This window comes from Anser cygnoides, chromosome 17 (genome assembly GCF_040182565.1).
Source record: "Anser cygnoides isolate HZ-2024a breed goose chromosome 17, Taihu_goose_T2T_genome, whole genome shotgun sequence".
NCBI classification, from domain to species: Eukaryota; Metazoa; Chordata; class Aves; order Anseriformes; family Anatidae; genus Anser; species Anser cygnoides.
Window position 1 is genome coordinate 95,272 of NC_089889.1, and position 14,414 is coordinate 109,685.

The 14,414-nt window shown below is 43.8% G+C and overlaps 1 protein-coding gene across 8 annotated transcripts in view; it reads left to right on the forward strand.

Moving 5' to 3' along the window:
* Positions 1–772: 772 nt before the first annotated feature.
* The window catches only part of SUSD2 (sushi domain containing 2), a 35,018-nt gene continuing 21,376 nt past the window's right edge, over positions 773–14,414 (forward strand). Inside the window, exons 1-6 of one of the 8 annotated variants that reach the window (XM_066978778.1) lie at positions 773–1,521; positions 4,301–4,949; positions 11,889–11,958; positions 12,959–13,110; positions 13,639–13,806; positions 14,052–14,226. In XM_066978778.1, coding sequence (XP_066834879.1) covers positions 11,897–11,958; positions 12,959–13,110; positions 13,639–13,806; positions 14,052–14,226 — 557 coding nt within the window. In that variant the 5' untranslated portion in view covers positions 773–1,521; positions 4,301–4,949; positions 11,889–11,896. Of the gene's footprint in view, positions 4,950–4,970; positions 8,791–8,849; positions 9,228–9,543; positions 10,545–11,756; positions 11,959–12,958; positions 13,111–13,638; positions 13,807–14,051; positions 14,227–14,414 lie in introns of those variants that run through there. The other 7 variants (XM_048073940.2, XM_048073938.2, XM_066978776.1 and 4 more) reach the window with 7 other exon arrangements.

Below are 14,414 nucleotides of genomic sequence, written 5' to 3' on the forward strand. Positions count from 1 at the left end.
TCATCCTCGCTTGAGCCTGTGTTATTGGCTGCAGATTGTTTCTAACAAACCAATATAGACAAGCCCTAAAGTGTAGGCAAAGGCCCCAAACACTACAACCAGGTGCCAAACCCTAGACACAGGCCACAAACACTACAGACAGCCCTAGACAAAGGCCCAAAAGCCTAGATGTAGGTCCCGAAGCCTAGACACAGGCCCCAAATGCTACAGGCAGGCCCCGAAGTCTCGACACAGGCCCTGAATCCTATAGAAAGGCCCCAAAGTGGGGTCTGTGTTTAGTGTCTGGGGACTGCATCTAGGGTGTTGGGCCTGTGTCTAGGGTTTGGGGCCTGTCTTTAGGGGTTGGGACCTGTGTACATTATCTCTGTCCCTCTCTGGATGATCAGCCGGGTGTCAGGTTTTTATGCCTTAGGCATCTCTAATAGGACTGTGGGTGACAAAATTATTCTGATAACATGAAGTGAAATGTAAACACCCCCTCCTTGCACTGAGAGTTCTTACATTGCTTCCTGGTACATTTACACCATATCCTTTATGTATTTATTTATTTTTGAGTCCTCTGAGCCAAATGACGCCTTTGTCCATATTGTCTCTAGTTCTGCCCAACCTGTAATCATGATTTTTGCGATGGGAAGAAGGTTTGTGCTTTTTCTCCTACCTCAAAATATAGCCACCAGAATAGCATAGCACTGCTACATTAAGGATAGCTTTAAAGAAGATTAGATATTAAGGAAATTATTTTGATGGCAATTAATCAAAAGAAGAGCATCATTTAAAAAAGGTCATCTCGCTGGGGAATTAATCTCTAAGCCAAACCTGAATCCAAACCCAAAGAGCAACCCGAACCCAAACCCTAAAATGGACCTTAACCATCATATCTCATAAATCTGCATTGCTCTCGGGAGGTGCGGTGCCAGAAAACTGCGGTTCCGTACGTGCCCTACATACCAGTACGGACACCTGGAAGTCCAGTACTTGAAAACTGCGCCTCCCGGTGTGCTGCACAAACCAGCGTGTCCTCCCGGCATCTTCGTGTCGGAACTACACCTCCCAGCATGCATCGCGCAGCAGCACAGTCACCAGGAAGTCCGGTACCGGAAGACTGCACCTCCTGGCATGCCCTGCAGAGGAGCACGGCTACCCGGAAGTTCGGTGCCGGAAGACTTAAATTCCCGCCTTGCCGTGCAGACGAGTATGCGGGAGCCGGCAGCCCACGCCGAACGCAGAGCTCCACCCCGGGGACGGACGGGAGAATTGCCTCGCGAGCAGCGCCTGCTCGGTTCTGTCGCTGCTACAGCCGATATACATGCTTACCCCCTCCCTGTCTGGTCCCACCCCACTCCTCTGGCACGGTCCCGACCTGCCGTAGTTCCCCTTGCACACGCTTCATGACACCCCCACCCGACGCATCCCACGGCCTGACCAAGGGTGCCTTGTGGCACTACTGTGTCCCTGCATCACCAACATCCCGACCAGGATCTGGCCAGTCCCAGCATCCAGGCAACCCTGCACCACTTGATGGTAAGGTAACAATGATGATATGATGTCTGATAAAGAGAATAAGAACTGGAGCCAGTTCTCTTTAATATCTTTATCGATGATCTGGATGAGGGGATCGAGTGCACCATCAGTAAGTTTGCAGACAACACCAAGTTAGGTGCGTGTGTCGATCTGCTCGAGGGTAGGAAGGCTCTGCAGGAGGATCTGGATAGGCTGGACCGATGGGCTGAGGCCAACTGTATGAAGTTCAACAAGGCCAAGTGCCAGGTCCTGCACTTGGGGCACGACAACCCCAAGCAGTGCTACAGGCTGGGAGATGGGTGGTTGGAAAGCTGCCTGGCAGAGAAGGACCTGGGAGTACTGGTTGATAGTCAGCTGAATATGAGCCAGCAGTGTGCTCAGGTGGCCAAGAAGGCCAACAGCATCCTGGCTTGCATAAGAAACTGTGGCCAGCAGGGCTAGGGAAGCGACTGTCCCCCTGTACTCGGCTCTGGTGAGGCTGCACCTCGAGTACTGCGTTAAGTTTTGGGCCCCTCGCTACAAGAAGGACATCAAGGTGCTCGAGCGAGTCCAGAGAAGGGCAACGAAGCTGGTGAGGGGTCTGGAGAACAAGTCTTACAAGGAGCGGCTGAGGGAGCTGGGATTGTTCAGTCTGGAGAAGAGGAGGCTCAGGGGCAACCTTATCGCACTCTACAGGTACCTTAAAGGAGGCTGTAGCGAGGTGGGGGTTGGTCTATTCTCCCATGTGCCTGGTGACCAGACGAGGGGGAATGGGCTAAAGTTGCACCAGGGGAGGTTTAGGTTGGATATTAGGAAGAACTTCTTTACTGAAAGGGTTGCTAGGCATTGAAGTGGGCTGCCCAGGGAAGTGGTTCAGTCACCATCCCTGGAGGTCTTTAAAAGGCATTTAGATTTAGAGCTTAGTGATACGGTTTAGTGGAGGACTTGTTAGTGTTAGGTCAGAGGTTGGACTAGATGATCTTGGAGGTCTCTTCCAACCTAGATGATGGTGTGGTTCTGTAAAACAGAATGAGGAGGAAGAGGATGCACAGCTTTTGGTATCTGATGAAAGAGATTTAGATCAGGGAAGTGTTGTGAATGAAAGACAGGGAAATGAGGAGTAGAAGGGGGCAGAAGGATTTAGTCCGACAGCAGAAAGAACGAGGCCTGACTGGAAAGATATGCAGGTTTTGTTGAATGTCAGAAGAGAAATGGTTGGTGTTAGAGAAGGGAAATGAGAAAAATTGAAGGATTAATGTAAGGGAAGGACCAGAGAGGTTCATGCCAGATCTGGAACCTACCTGGGATCCGAATACAGGCAGAGGTAAAATGCTTGTAAAACAATATCAGCAGTTAATTCTGTACAGAGTTAAGCATGGGCTACCAAAAACTAAGAATGCATCTAAGTTGTATCAAGTGACTCAGGGAGCAAATGAGAACCTTTCAGCATTCTATGAAAGACTATATGAAATAGCCAGAAAACAGACGGATTTAAAACCTGATGATGAAGCAAATAAAGTAACATTTAACATCCTGTTCATAGGACAGTCAGCCTTCGGTATCTGGAAGAAGTTGCAGAAAGTGCATGGTTTTTCACGAATGTCTATTTCCCTACTAATTCAGATAGCGTATAAAGTATATAATAATGGAGATGAACTGGAAAGGGAGAAAAGACAGAAAGAGAAACAGAAGAATGCAAAAATGCAAGCAAGTCTGCTTGCAACAGCTGCGGTTCAAGCTCACAGATTGTCACATAGTAGGGGATTTTAAAAAAGGGGAAAGAGGCAGTATAATGGGGAATTGAGGCAGAGGAAGAGGACAAGGGACAGGTACAATATCTACCCCCTGTCCAACTGACCCATTAGGGTTAAATCAGTGTGCATATTTTTGGGAGGATGGGCACTGGAAGAAGGAATACCCAAAAGTGAAACCAGAGAGCCAAAATTAACAAGTATTTCTGAAGTGGACTTGTTAATGATTGACATGGAAGAATCAGACTGAAGGGGATCGGGCACAGAATTATCCAGTACTCCAGCAGAGCCCCTGGTTCCAGTAAAGCTGGGGAATGAAACTGTAATTTTTTTAGTAGACACAGGAGCCACTTACTCAATAGTAAACAGCTGTTAAACACCATTGAGTAAATCTTCTATGCCAGTGGTTGGGGCCATTGGAAAGTGAGAAGTTAAGACCTTTTTGTAACCAATTAAGTGTGAAATTGGGAAGCGAGTTTTTACTCACAGATTTTTATACTTAACAGAATGTCCACTACCTCTGTTAGGATGAGACTTATAACGTAAACTGGGAGCCCAAATAACTTTCAAGAAAGGAAAAATCCAAGTACATGTTCCTGAAAATAATGCTTGGCAGGTGCAAGGATGTTTGTTATAGCAAAATTTTGAAGACGCTTCGGGAGAGGAACAGGATCCAAGTACTGACTGAAATTAAGGATGCAATGGTACCATTTGTATGGGCAGCTGAGAAATCTGGGAGAGCAAGATCAGCAGAACCAGTAAAGTAAGAGCTCAAGGCAGAGGCAAAACTGGTAAGGAAAAATGATACTCAATGAAGTTAGATACAAGAAAAGGATTGGAGCAAGTAATTGATATAAGAGGTGTGAAAATTAGCAATGGGACAGAAAATAACAGTACATGTGCCTCGTGCAGTAACTGCAGTTTTAGGTAATACCAGATACTGCTGCTAGAGCAAGATGATATTCAATTAAAAGCACATAGTAATTTGAATCCTGCTTCATTATTGCCATTAGACCAAGAGGAGGAAATTAACCATGATTGCTTTCAAGTTATTGAACAGGTAAATGCCACCCCACTAGATCTGAGAGAGAGACTCACAGCCCTTAAGAATCCGGATGAAGAATTCTACGCGGATGGAAACAGTTACATGGTGCATAAAGAGAGAAAAGCATGGTATGCAATGGTGACAATAACCAAAGAAAAAGAGGTAGGAACATTGTCATCTAATACTTCTTCACAGAATGCTAAATTAGTAGCACTCACAAGAGCCTTGGAGTTGGCAAAAGAAAAACAAGTTAATATTTATACAGATTGAAAGTTTACTTTTGGAGTGATACATGTATATGGTGCTTTTTGGAGAGAGAAGGGACTGTTGTTGCAAGGCAGCACGCTTAAAAACAGGAATGAGATTTTGAAAATACCTGAGGCAGTCCACCAGCCATTATTTGGCTTTCACCCCTAATATTAGGGTTCTTCCGCCCGCATGCTCTGTGCACCCAACATAGCCGCCCGGAAACGTAGTGCCCGAGAACGACACCTCCCAGCAATCTCCGGAATCCCAAAATGGCCACCTGGAAAGTGACTTCCTGAGAACTACACCTCCCAGCATTCCTCGGAATCCCAACAAGGCTGCATGCAGGCTCACTGTTCGAGAACTACATTTCCCAGTATTCCCTGCACTCTCAACACGGCCGTCCGGTAAGCAGCTTCTCGAGAGCTACACCTCCCGCAATGCTCTGGGAAGCCAACATGGCTTCCCGGAAAGCTAGTGTCCAAGAACTACATTTCCCAGCGTTCCCCGGAAAATTGAGCCTAGGTGCTGGCTGCAGGATGCCATTATTCGCCACCTTACATGACCCCTTCTGTGCCCCCCCAGTTTTGGGGGTTTCCCCTCAATTTTGGGGTTTCACCTCTCCATTTCAGGGTTCTCCCCACAATTTTGGGGTTTCTTCGCCTAACTTAGGGCTTCGTGCCGCCAAATTTGGGGGTCCCCCCCAATTTTGGGGTCCACCACCCTCCTATTTTGGCCTTCCCCCCTAATATTAGGCCTAACCCGTATTAACCCAAACCCCTAACTCTAACCCTTACACTAAGCCTAACCTTAACCCTAACACTAAACGTAACCCTAACACTAACCCTAACCCTAAATCTAACCCTAACCCGTAGCTAATCCTAACCCTAACCAAACCCTAATCCAAACCATAAACCCAATGGTGGATCTAACCCTAACCTTAACCCTAATTGTAGTCCTAACCCTAATGTCGGAGCTAGCCTGGAGATAACCCTAACCATAAACCCAACTTTAAAGCTAAACCTAAGCCCTAACCCTAACCGGCCCCGCGAAGCTCACCTTAACTGTAACCCTTACCGTAACCTTAAGCCTAACCCTAGCGCAAACCCTGACCCTAATCCTGACCCTAACCCTAATGGCAGAGCTCACCCTAACCCTAATGGAGGATCTAACCCTAACCAAAAAAAAAGAAAAAAGGGCTTCTACTGTAAAAGACTGTATCTGCCTTTTTGTTGTGATTGCACATATCAGAAATATAAAAGGTAGTTAAGTTTGTTTTTATTATGACAAATGCAGGCCTTTCTTTTAAGCTGTAAAATGCATTTGAGGTCGTTGGGGGCTATTTTGGATAGCAGTTGACCAAAATCTGTAGTGCTACTTGCAGCAGAAGCATAATGCTTTAGTTTTCTGTCTAACAAAGTATGTTTTTTTTTTTTTTTGTTTTTATCTAGCCTACCTATAGGTGGTGGGTTGGCTTGGCTGGTTGCTAGATTCTCATTATGCTTCTCTTTCATTCTCTCTCCTCAGCAGTCATGGGAGAAACAGACTTGGCTTGGGGAATGTTAATTTAATCTTTTGCTAATGAATAATAGTAGATCAGTGAGAACTAAACACAAACTAAAACCTTCTTCCTCTCATACTCCTTAGATCTTCTTCTAAGCAATGTAGGGGGATGGGGAATGGGGGTTGCAGTCAGTTCATAACAGTTTGTCTCCGATGTTTCTTCATCCTCATGTTCTTCCCCTACTCCAGTGTGGGGTTGCTCGAACAGGATGCAGTCCTGATCTGGTTCAATGTGGGCCCTTCCAAAGTGCTGCAGTTCAAGAACCATCCCAGCGTGGATCTATACCATGGGGTACAGTCCTTCAGTAACAGACAGCTCCAGTTTAGGTTGCCCACAGTCTGCACTTCCTGACAGACAAACTGATCTAGATTGGGCTTCTCTCTATGGACTGCAGTTCTGTCCCAGAGTCTGTGGACTAGGTCCTAGTGGAACTAGGCCAAAACAGGTGTGTCACATGGGGTAGAAGGCAAACAGTTCTCTGGAGCACAAGGAAAATGGGTTGTGAGGAAACTAGAAAATGAGTCCAAAGGGCAAAAGAAGGCTTGGGAACACAATGAGAAACTTTGGGGGGGATCCTTGCAGAGTACAGATGGCCTTAGTAAGTAAGGGACTGAATGAATAGAGTCATTCTAGACAGCAAGGGGGACCAAAGACTTCTCTGGGGCACAAAGAAGACCTCAGGAGATGTTCTGAGGGAACAAGAGGGGCCCAACTATGACCTACATAGATAAAAGGGAGCTGCAGGGCACGAGGATGTCCTCAGCAGGCATTATGACAGGAGCAGGGAAGTCCTGAGGAGGCCAGAGGGCAAAAAGAAAATTCAGGAAAAAATATGGGCCTCAGATGAGGGTCTGAGAGAATATGAGATGAAAGGGGAATGAAGAAGCCACAGAGTTGATGGAAAAAGTCCTAGAGATCTTGAAACAGACTCACCCACTGTAACCGTGATGGCACCAAGACCAGTGACACAGCATCGGCACACACACAATGGAGACCTAGACATGGATTTGGATTGGTGTTGTCTCAAACACATAGTGTCACCAGCTGGTCAGTGAAAACTTTTCTTTGGCCAAAGCAGTGCTAATCACACTCACATCCCTGAAAATGCTGCAGTCTTTGTAGGCTCTGTACTGCTTCTCCATGACAGCAGGCAGAGTGCCTCTTGGGCACTGACCTCTACCCTTTCTTGCAGGAGTGGGAATCAGGATGCTTGCTGCAGGGACAGTGTATTATGAGGAACTGGTTTCTGCTTTCAGTTGCCCATCCTTCTACTGGAAAATACTTATGTATTCTGAGGACTTCAAAGTAGCAAAGTGCCAGTTCGGATCATCCAGTTTCAGTAAAGAGTCCAACATAGAGTAGTATTTCTGCAGACAACAAACGAGAAGGGGAAAGAAGGAGAGAACATCCAAAACTCAAAGTTCTATAAATAGTTATTATATTCTCTTTCTACTCATCCTGAACCTAGCTGCTTGTAAGCTTTACTTGAAGAATTCTAACATGGTCTCTACTGCCTGCAGTGTTCCTCGCTGAATGTGAATCAGGTGGTCTAAATTTTGTACTTTTTCACTAACTACAGCTCAGGCTTATCTTAAATTTCAGTCATGAACAGGCACTGTTCCAACTCCCATAATCCCAGTGGGATTTTTTTAGACCAGCAAGGTCTAAAGGGATGAGACTGTGAAGAGCACTCCTATATCGCAAACTTCAGATGCAACTCTTTTGCCATGCCACGTGGCAGCAATGCCTTCCAAACAAAATTGCACATTTCATTAGGAACTGGTAGGCTACCTTGACTCTACCATAGCCCCTCTGTTACTGCAGATGCAATAGGCCTCAGTTATTCCTGGTGAAAATCTTCACTCTACAAAGTCAGCAAAAGAGCTGTTCCCAAGCTTTCAAGCAGTGTGAAGATTCAAAAAACAACCAACCAGCCTCTCTCCATCATAAAGTTTCTGTTTTGCTATTGTAGCATACAGTTACACAGTAGTGTCCACCGCATCAGCTCTGCCCTACTTTGCTGCCAGAATATCCTTGTGTTTCTGTCATAAGACTTCTGTAGTCCATTTCATTGTGCTAACACCATGCCGCTATTTTCAGTTAGAGCTGCTTTTGAATGTCTTTTTATCTTTTATGACTCCCATGCCAACAAATATTGTGCAGTAAACATGCTTTCTCAATGTCACATTATCTCCTCAGCAAAACTGTACTGTCAGCATCTGTTCTTTGTTTTTTCTTACTGATAGCCATTTTCAGTTTCTTTAGTAAAATTAAAACATAACACCACATGTCACAGACTCCGTGGTCCTGAACTTTGGAGCATAAGTGCTTGTAAAAAAAAATGCATTTCCTTTCATTTTAGAAAAAAAAGTGACTAATAAAATAATGTGTAGGAGTTCTTCTGACTACCTCTTGCACTCCCTTCATCTTTTCCTGAATGAGAGATGACCTCTGAAAAGGAGCATTTCCTTCAGTTTGTTTTGCTTCAGTAATTTACAACAAACCTTTGAACAGTGAGAATCTTGATCATTTCTGGACACGTGTTTCTATAAAAGGCTTTTCCCTGACGGGCACAAAGGCTATCACAATCAGCCGTCCTGAATCATCTGGACAAAATATGAAATTTGTTGGTGTAGATGTTTCTTTCTTCATTCTCTTCTCCCTCAGTGCCCTTTGGAATACAGGTGAGTGGCTTTCAAATTTTTTTTCTGCGTTAAACTACAAACTTTTTTGACTTCTGAACTTCAGATATATACTCAGTAATAAATTACTGATACCATTTGTACAAACTAAAGCAAGGGCACACAAGCTTGCGCTTATCAGTACCATGTAATTTTCAACCCCTTCCTCTGTTATTTCCAGTAGGATAGTGGATCATTTTTGTAAGTAAACAGACAATCTGGAGAACACTATTTTTAAAGACATAGGTGAAATTTCTAGTTCCCTTTATTGAACAAACATTTCTACTTCCGTGACAGGTAGTTGTTCTAGTAGAGAAAGAAGGATGACCTTTATTTCTGTTGTGGTTTAACCCGGCTGGCAGCTAAACACCACACAGCCGTTCGCTCACCCTCCCCCCTCCCTCTCTGGGATGGGGGAGAGAAACGGGAAAGTGAAGCCGGTGAGTTGAGATAAAGACAGTTTATTAAGACAGGAATATAATAATAACAATAATAATAATAATAGTGATAATGATAATGGTATTAATAATAATAATGTGTAAGAAAACAAGTATCACAGTATCACAGATTTCTAGGTTGGAAGAGACCTCAAGATCATCGAGTCCAACCTTCGACCTAACACTAAGTACTCCACTAAACCATATCGCTAAGCTCTACATCTAAACGTCTTTTAAAGACCTCCAGGGATGGTGACTCCACCACCTCCCTGGGCAGCCCGTTCCAATGCTTAATAACCCTTTCAGTAAAGAAGTACTTCCTAACATCCAACCTAAAACTCCCCTGTCGCAACTTTCGCCCATTCCCCCTCGTCCTGTCACCAGGCACGTAGGAGAACAGGCCAACCCCCACCTCTCTACAGCCTCCTTTAAGGTAACTGTAGAGAGCGATAAGGTTGCCCCTGAGCCTCCTCTTCTCCAGGCTGAACAAGCCCAGTTCCCTCAGCCGCTCCTCGTAAGACTTGTTCTCCAGACCCCTCACCAGCTTGGTCGCCCTTCTCTGGACTCGCTCGAGCACGTCCATGTCCTTCCTGTAGCGAGGGGCCCAAAACTGAACACAGTACTCAAGGTGCGGCCTCACCAGAGCCGAAGTGATGCACAATGCAATTGCTCACCACCCGCTGACCGATGCCCAGCCTATCCCCGAGCAGCCGGCCCCCCACCCCGGCCAGCCACCCCTATATATTGTTTAGCATGACGTCAGATGGTATGGAATACCCCTTTGGCCCGTTTGGGTCAGCTGTCCTGGGTCTGTCCCCTCCCAGCTCCTGCTGCACCCCTAGCCTGCTCGCTGGCAGGACAGAGCGAGAAGCCGAAAAGTCCTTGGCCTGGTGTAAACACTGCTCTGCAACAATTAAAACATCAGCATGTTATCAGCGCTCTTCTCATCCTAATCCAAAACATAGCACCCTACCAGCTACTAGGAGGGAAAATTAACTCTGTCCTAACTGGAACCAGGACAATTTCTGACTTCTATTCCTGTTCTCTGACCTATACTCACATATTATGTTAGCATGAAGGAGGCAGGCTGGCAGAGAGGGAGATGGGGGGGCGGGGGGGAGTTGGGGGGAGATTTTACTGCCTTTTCATTTTCTTGCTCTCTTCACCTTACTGAAAAACAAACAGTCTTCCCTGACATTCCCTGCCCCCTCCCTGCCTTCACCCCCCATACACAAACCAAAAATCTTTGGCATTTTCTCCTCCTTTTGACAGAAACTGTCCTATCTGAAACTGGAAGCAATTGCACTTCAGCTCCATCAGGTGTGACCATAATTCTTTCTTCCTCTCCTAGTCTTGTTCATACATCGTTGATGACCTTTGGGAAGTAGGTCAATCCAGTGGATTTTGGAATGAAGTAGATTTCTCCTCCTCAGTCCACTACAGCCAGATCTTCTGTACTTCCACATTCAGGAAATTCCTTATATGCCAGTCCCACATACGGGGTTACTGCTGTTCCTGTTTGTTGGTCCAGCCAGTACCAAGGATATTTCCCCCATTCCAAGGTGGCAGATACACATACTACATTCACCACGTTAACACAGCCAACCACGCAGACTAACACAGTCCTAGATTACCTAGGTCATGTCAGCCTGTATTATTGATATAGTAACCCAAGCAGTGTGGGTCTTGCAAGATTCCGCTCTTGAAAGGTCCACACAGATAATGCTCACAATTATCTGTGCAGTTTGTCCACCTCACTCGACTCCTGCTGGACAGTCTCTGAAATCCATCCGTTTCTTACAATGTTACTGTAACTTCTGTCAACTTCTCACTGCTTTATTTGTTGTGTTCAGCAGTTTTTCACGTCATGTCCAGTAGTTACTTCTGGTCTGTTCAGATAGGCCTCATTCGAGGGCGTAGTCATCTGTTCGCCTACCTAGTCATTTTAACATCTACATTGTTAAGGTTAGACTCATTTAAAATGCACAGAAGGATGACATTCCAGAAGCTTTTCATAATTTCATGTTGTAACACACTTTGTCTCTAATGCTAGCTTTTCATTCATCCAAGAGCACTAGCTTTCTGTTCTCATTGATCCCTGTGTAGGGTTGACAACAATAGGACCCCTTTCTGGTTTGCTCAGGAACTGTTTATAGAAATAACTATTAATGACCTATTAATGAACTATTATTTTCTGATTAATGACAGTATCTGGGAGGCTGCTTTGGAGATTTATCTTTCTACTAGTTATAAAAATACCCATGGGGTTGGTGAATTATATGTGGTCTGGGAGGTAAATAAGTGTATTTTTCTAATCAAAATGAAAGGTAATCATGTAATGCACAGGTGATTATTGCCATCATCTAAATACATTCTAAAATAATGTTCATCTGACATAAACAGCCTATTTCATTTACAGTAGTTCTTTAGATGTTTAGATGTTGTTTCAGAGAACATCTAGAGGAGCTCAGTGACATTCCTATGTTTTTTTTTGTTTGTTTGTTTTTCTTCCTTGTCTTGTTCTTTAATAAGGGGCTCAAGACTCTTGCTCACATCAATGTGGAGAGCTTCTTGGTACCTGTTCTTGCCAAGTGACGTGCCAGTCCTTGGGGATTTGTTGTCGTGATTATAATGAATTTTGTCTTCAAATTTCTCCGTACTCAGGATCTCTGATGGGAGGCAAAGACATTTTGATTGAAAATACAGCTTTTAATACCTCTGTGATAATGTGCAGGTGGGCCATGATTTTATATTCCTCTACCAAAGGGAGGTTACCCTTTCTAATCTCACTTTTTGACAATAGGTAATTACCACAAAACAAGACTTGTCTATGCACGAGTGAAAAATGTATCTTCTAGAGTTGTCAAAATTATGAAACATGCAAAGGTTCTTTTAACAGTCACCCTCAAAGATACATGTTGTCTGTATTTCTACACAGGATCATTTCCTGTAGGTCAGGTTATTGTGAGATATTGTGAGATAACATTGCTCTGTTAGTCCTTCTCTGAACATATCACAACAGTGACTTTTCTAAAAGGACTTCCTTTCAGAGCTCTTTGATGCTAGTATTTTTTTAACATTCAATATTGAGAAACAGAAATATTAATTTATTAAACCATAACAAGACTCAAGCAACAAGAAAAGAATGTATACAGGGCACTTTATCTTTTTCCTGTAAGACAAACCCTTGATCCTAAGCATGTCAGCCTTAGGTACACATCACACATGCCACATATATGGCACACTGAATTTTACCAGCCCTGATGTCCTGGCATTTTTTCCACAGAATGTTCTGTGTCAGATTTTAGTTCTTCCAATCTGCATAGCAGCACTTGAAAAGGTTTTTACTTCTTCATCAGGAAAACCTTTAACTTGGGTATTTGTTCTGTAAAATACAACCCTGTAATTCTGTTAATCTTATAACATCACCTTTGTCTTCCTGCTATCCCTTTGTTGTTTGTTACTAATTTATCATGTCCCTCCCATAATTAAATAGTAAATCTAAGGTTAGCAGTTTGCTCTGTATTTGTGCAGTGCACAGCAGAATCCCCACTGCTGTAATAAGCACAAAGTACACATGAGCTTTACCGGTTTATATTCACTGCAACGAGGAAAATAGCCACGGGACTTGGAATGATCAGCACATGACACAAGGTTACGTAACGAAACATAACTGAGACATTCAGAATTCTTCTCTCAGCAGGGGCTCTGAGAAATGTTTTCAATATCAACAGGTTCAAGAAGAAAATCAAAACCAGTGGCTATGTTGGTAAGGATGGAAAAGCCCACTGTATCTCCCCATTGCTGTATGAAACTGGTTTCATCCACTTTGAAGTTTCTACAGATGACGGGCTGACATTTCCGTACTCTGGAACTTGGTTATCAGGTTACTAAAATCTATGATAACACTCTTCTATCTGTATTCTCGCTCCACAAATGCAAGATTACATGAGCCTTTCCCTTTTGATCACTTCTCTTCTTCCTTAATGTTTGACCTCTAAAAAGTCATTCTTGCTCCTCTCATGGTGATTCATATTTTGAGAGATGAACTTTACAGTGAGTGAGTTCTGCTGCTACTCAGCATCAGCAGCATTAAGTCAGAAAAGGTCCTGCTCAAAAGTGAGGCTGACCAAACCAGTTTCCTTTTAGTAGGTATTTCTGTTAGAAAAGAATTGCACCCTGGTGTTGTAATCCGAGGACTATGTCACACGTTAGTAGGGGTTGTATTCTCTCACCTTCAGTTTGCTCTTTTTGTATCATTCACCATGTTAGAAAATATGCACAGAAGAAATACTGCTAAATCTTAGATACTAAGTGGCACCTTTTCATTGCTATGCAGATCAAAAATTTCATTAATTTTGTCCTTTTTCTTGTCATTAATTTTGACTGTGTGTGTGTGTGTTCTGTAAACCAGTACATCACAGCAAGGTTCCGGATGGAGAAAAATGCACGTTGGTAAATGAGACAAAATGGCAATACTATGGCACCCACAACATTGATGGAAACTTAACTCTCACCTGGACACACCAGGCACTTACAGCAACCCATATCAACATAGAAGTCTGGGGTTACCAGGAAACAGGTAAAGTGATACTTTTCCTATCTGTGCACAAGCAGTTGTCAGTTGTCAGCTTCTGTGCAGAGCTCTGTGCATCATGCTGTCACTTTCTCTGAAGATTCAAGAAGAGATCTGCAAGTATAGATAACTCATGCCAGTAATGCCAGCTTTTCTCTTAATTTGCATATGGGTGAAGGCATCTAATTTCAATCATGTAGCTAACTATTCTTTTACAGCATCCAAAAAGATTTTTTTCCTTTATGTGGCAGGTGACAGTTACTCAGAAAACTGGTTTGCCAAGTGGGAATATCTTTATACTTTGGCAAGAGAAACCCCTAATACTGGGACATTTTCTTTCATTCCCGTACCTGCTAAAGCAAATTACAGTACTTGGGACTTTGGAATTTTGAGAATTACACCCAGCACCTATTCTGATGGGCAGAGGCAAGTACATCATGGCATTCATTTATCATAGGTACCTTATTGCTTCCGATAATTAAACTGCTGCCTCCTTTGACTTTTAAAACAAGGATTCAGGCTCTGTTTCTCATGAAAAAAAAATAGTGTATCTCTTCAAAGATTATGCCAATTAACTTTTCAGGCATAGACCTTATCTAAAGATAAACGTGATT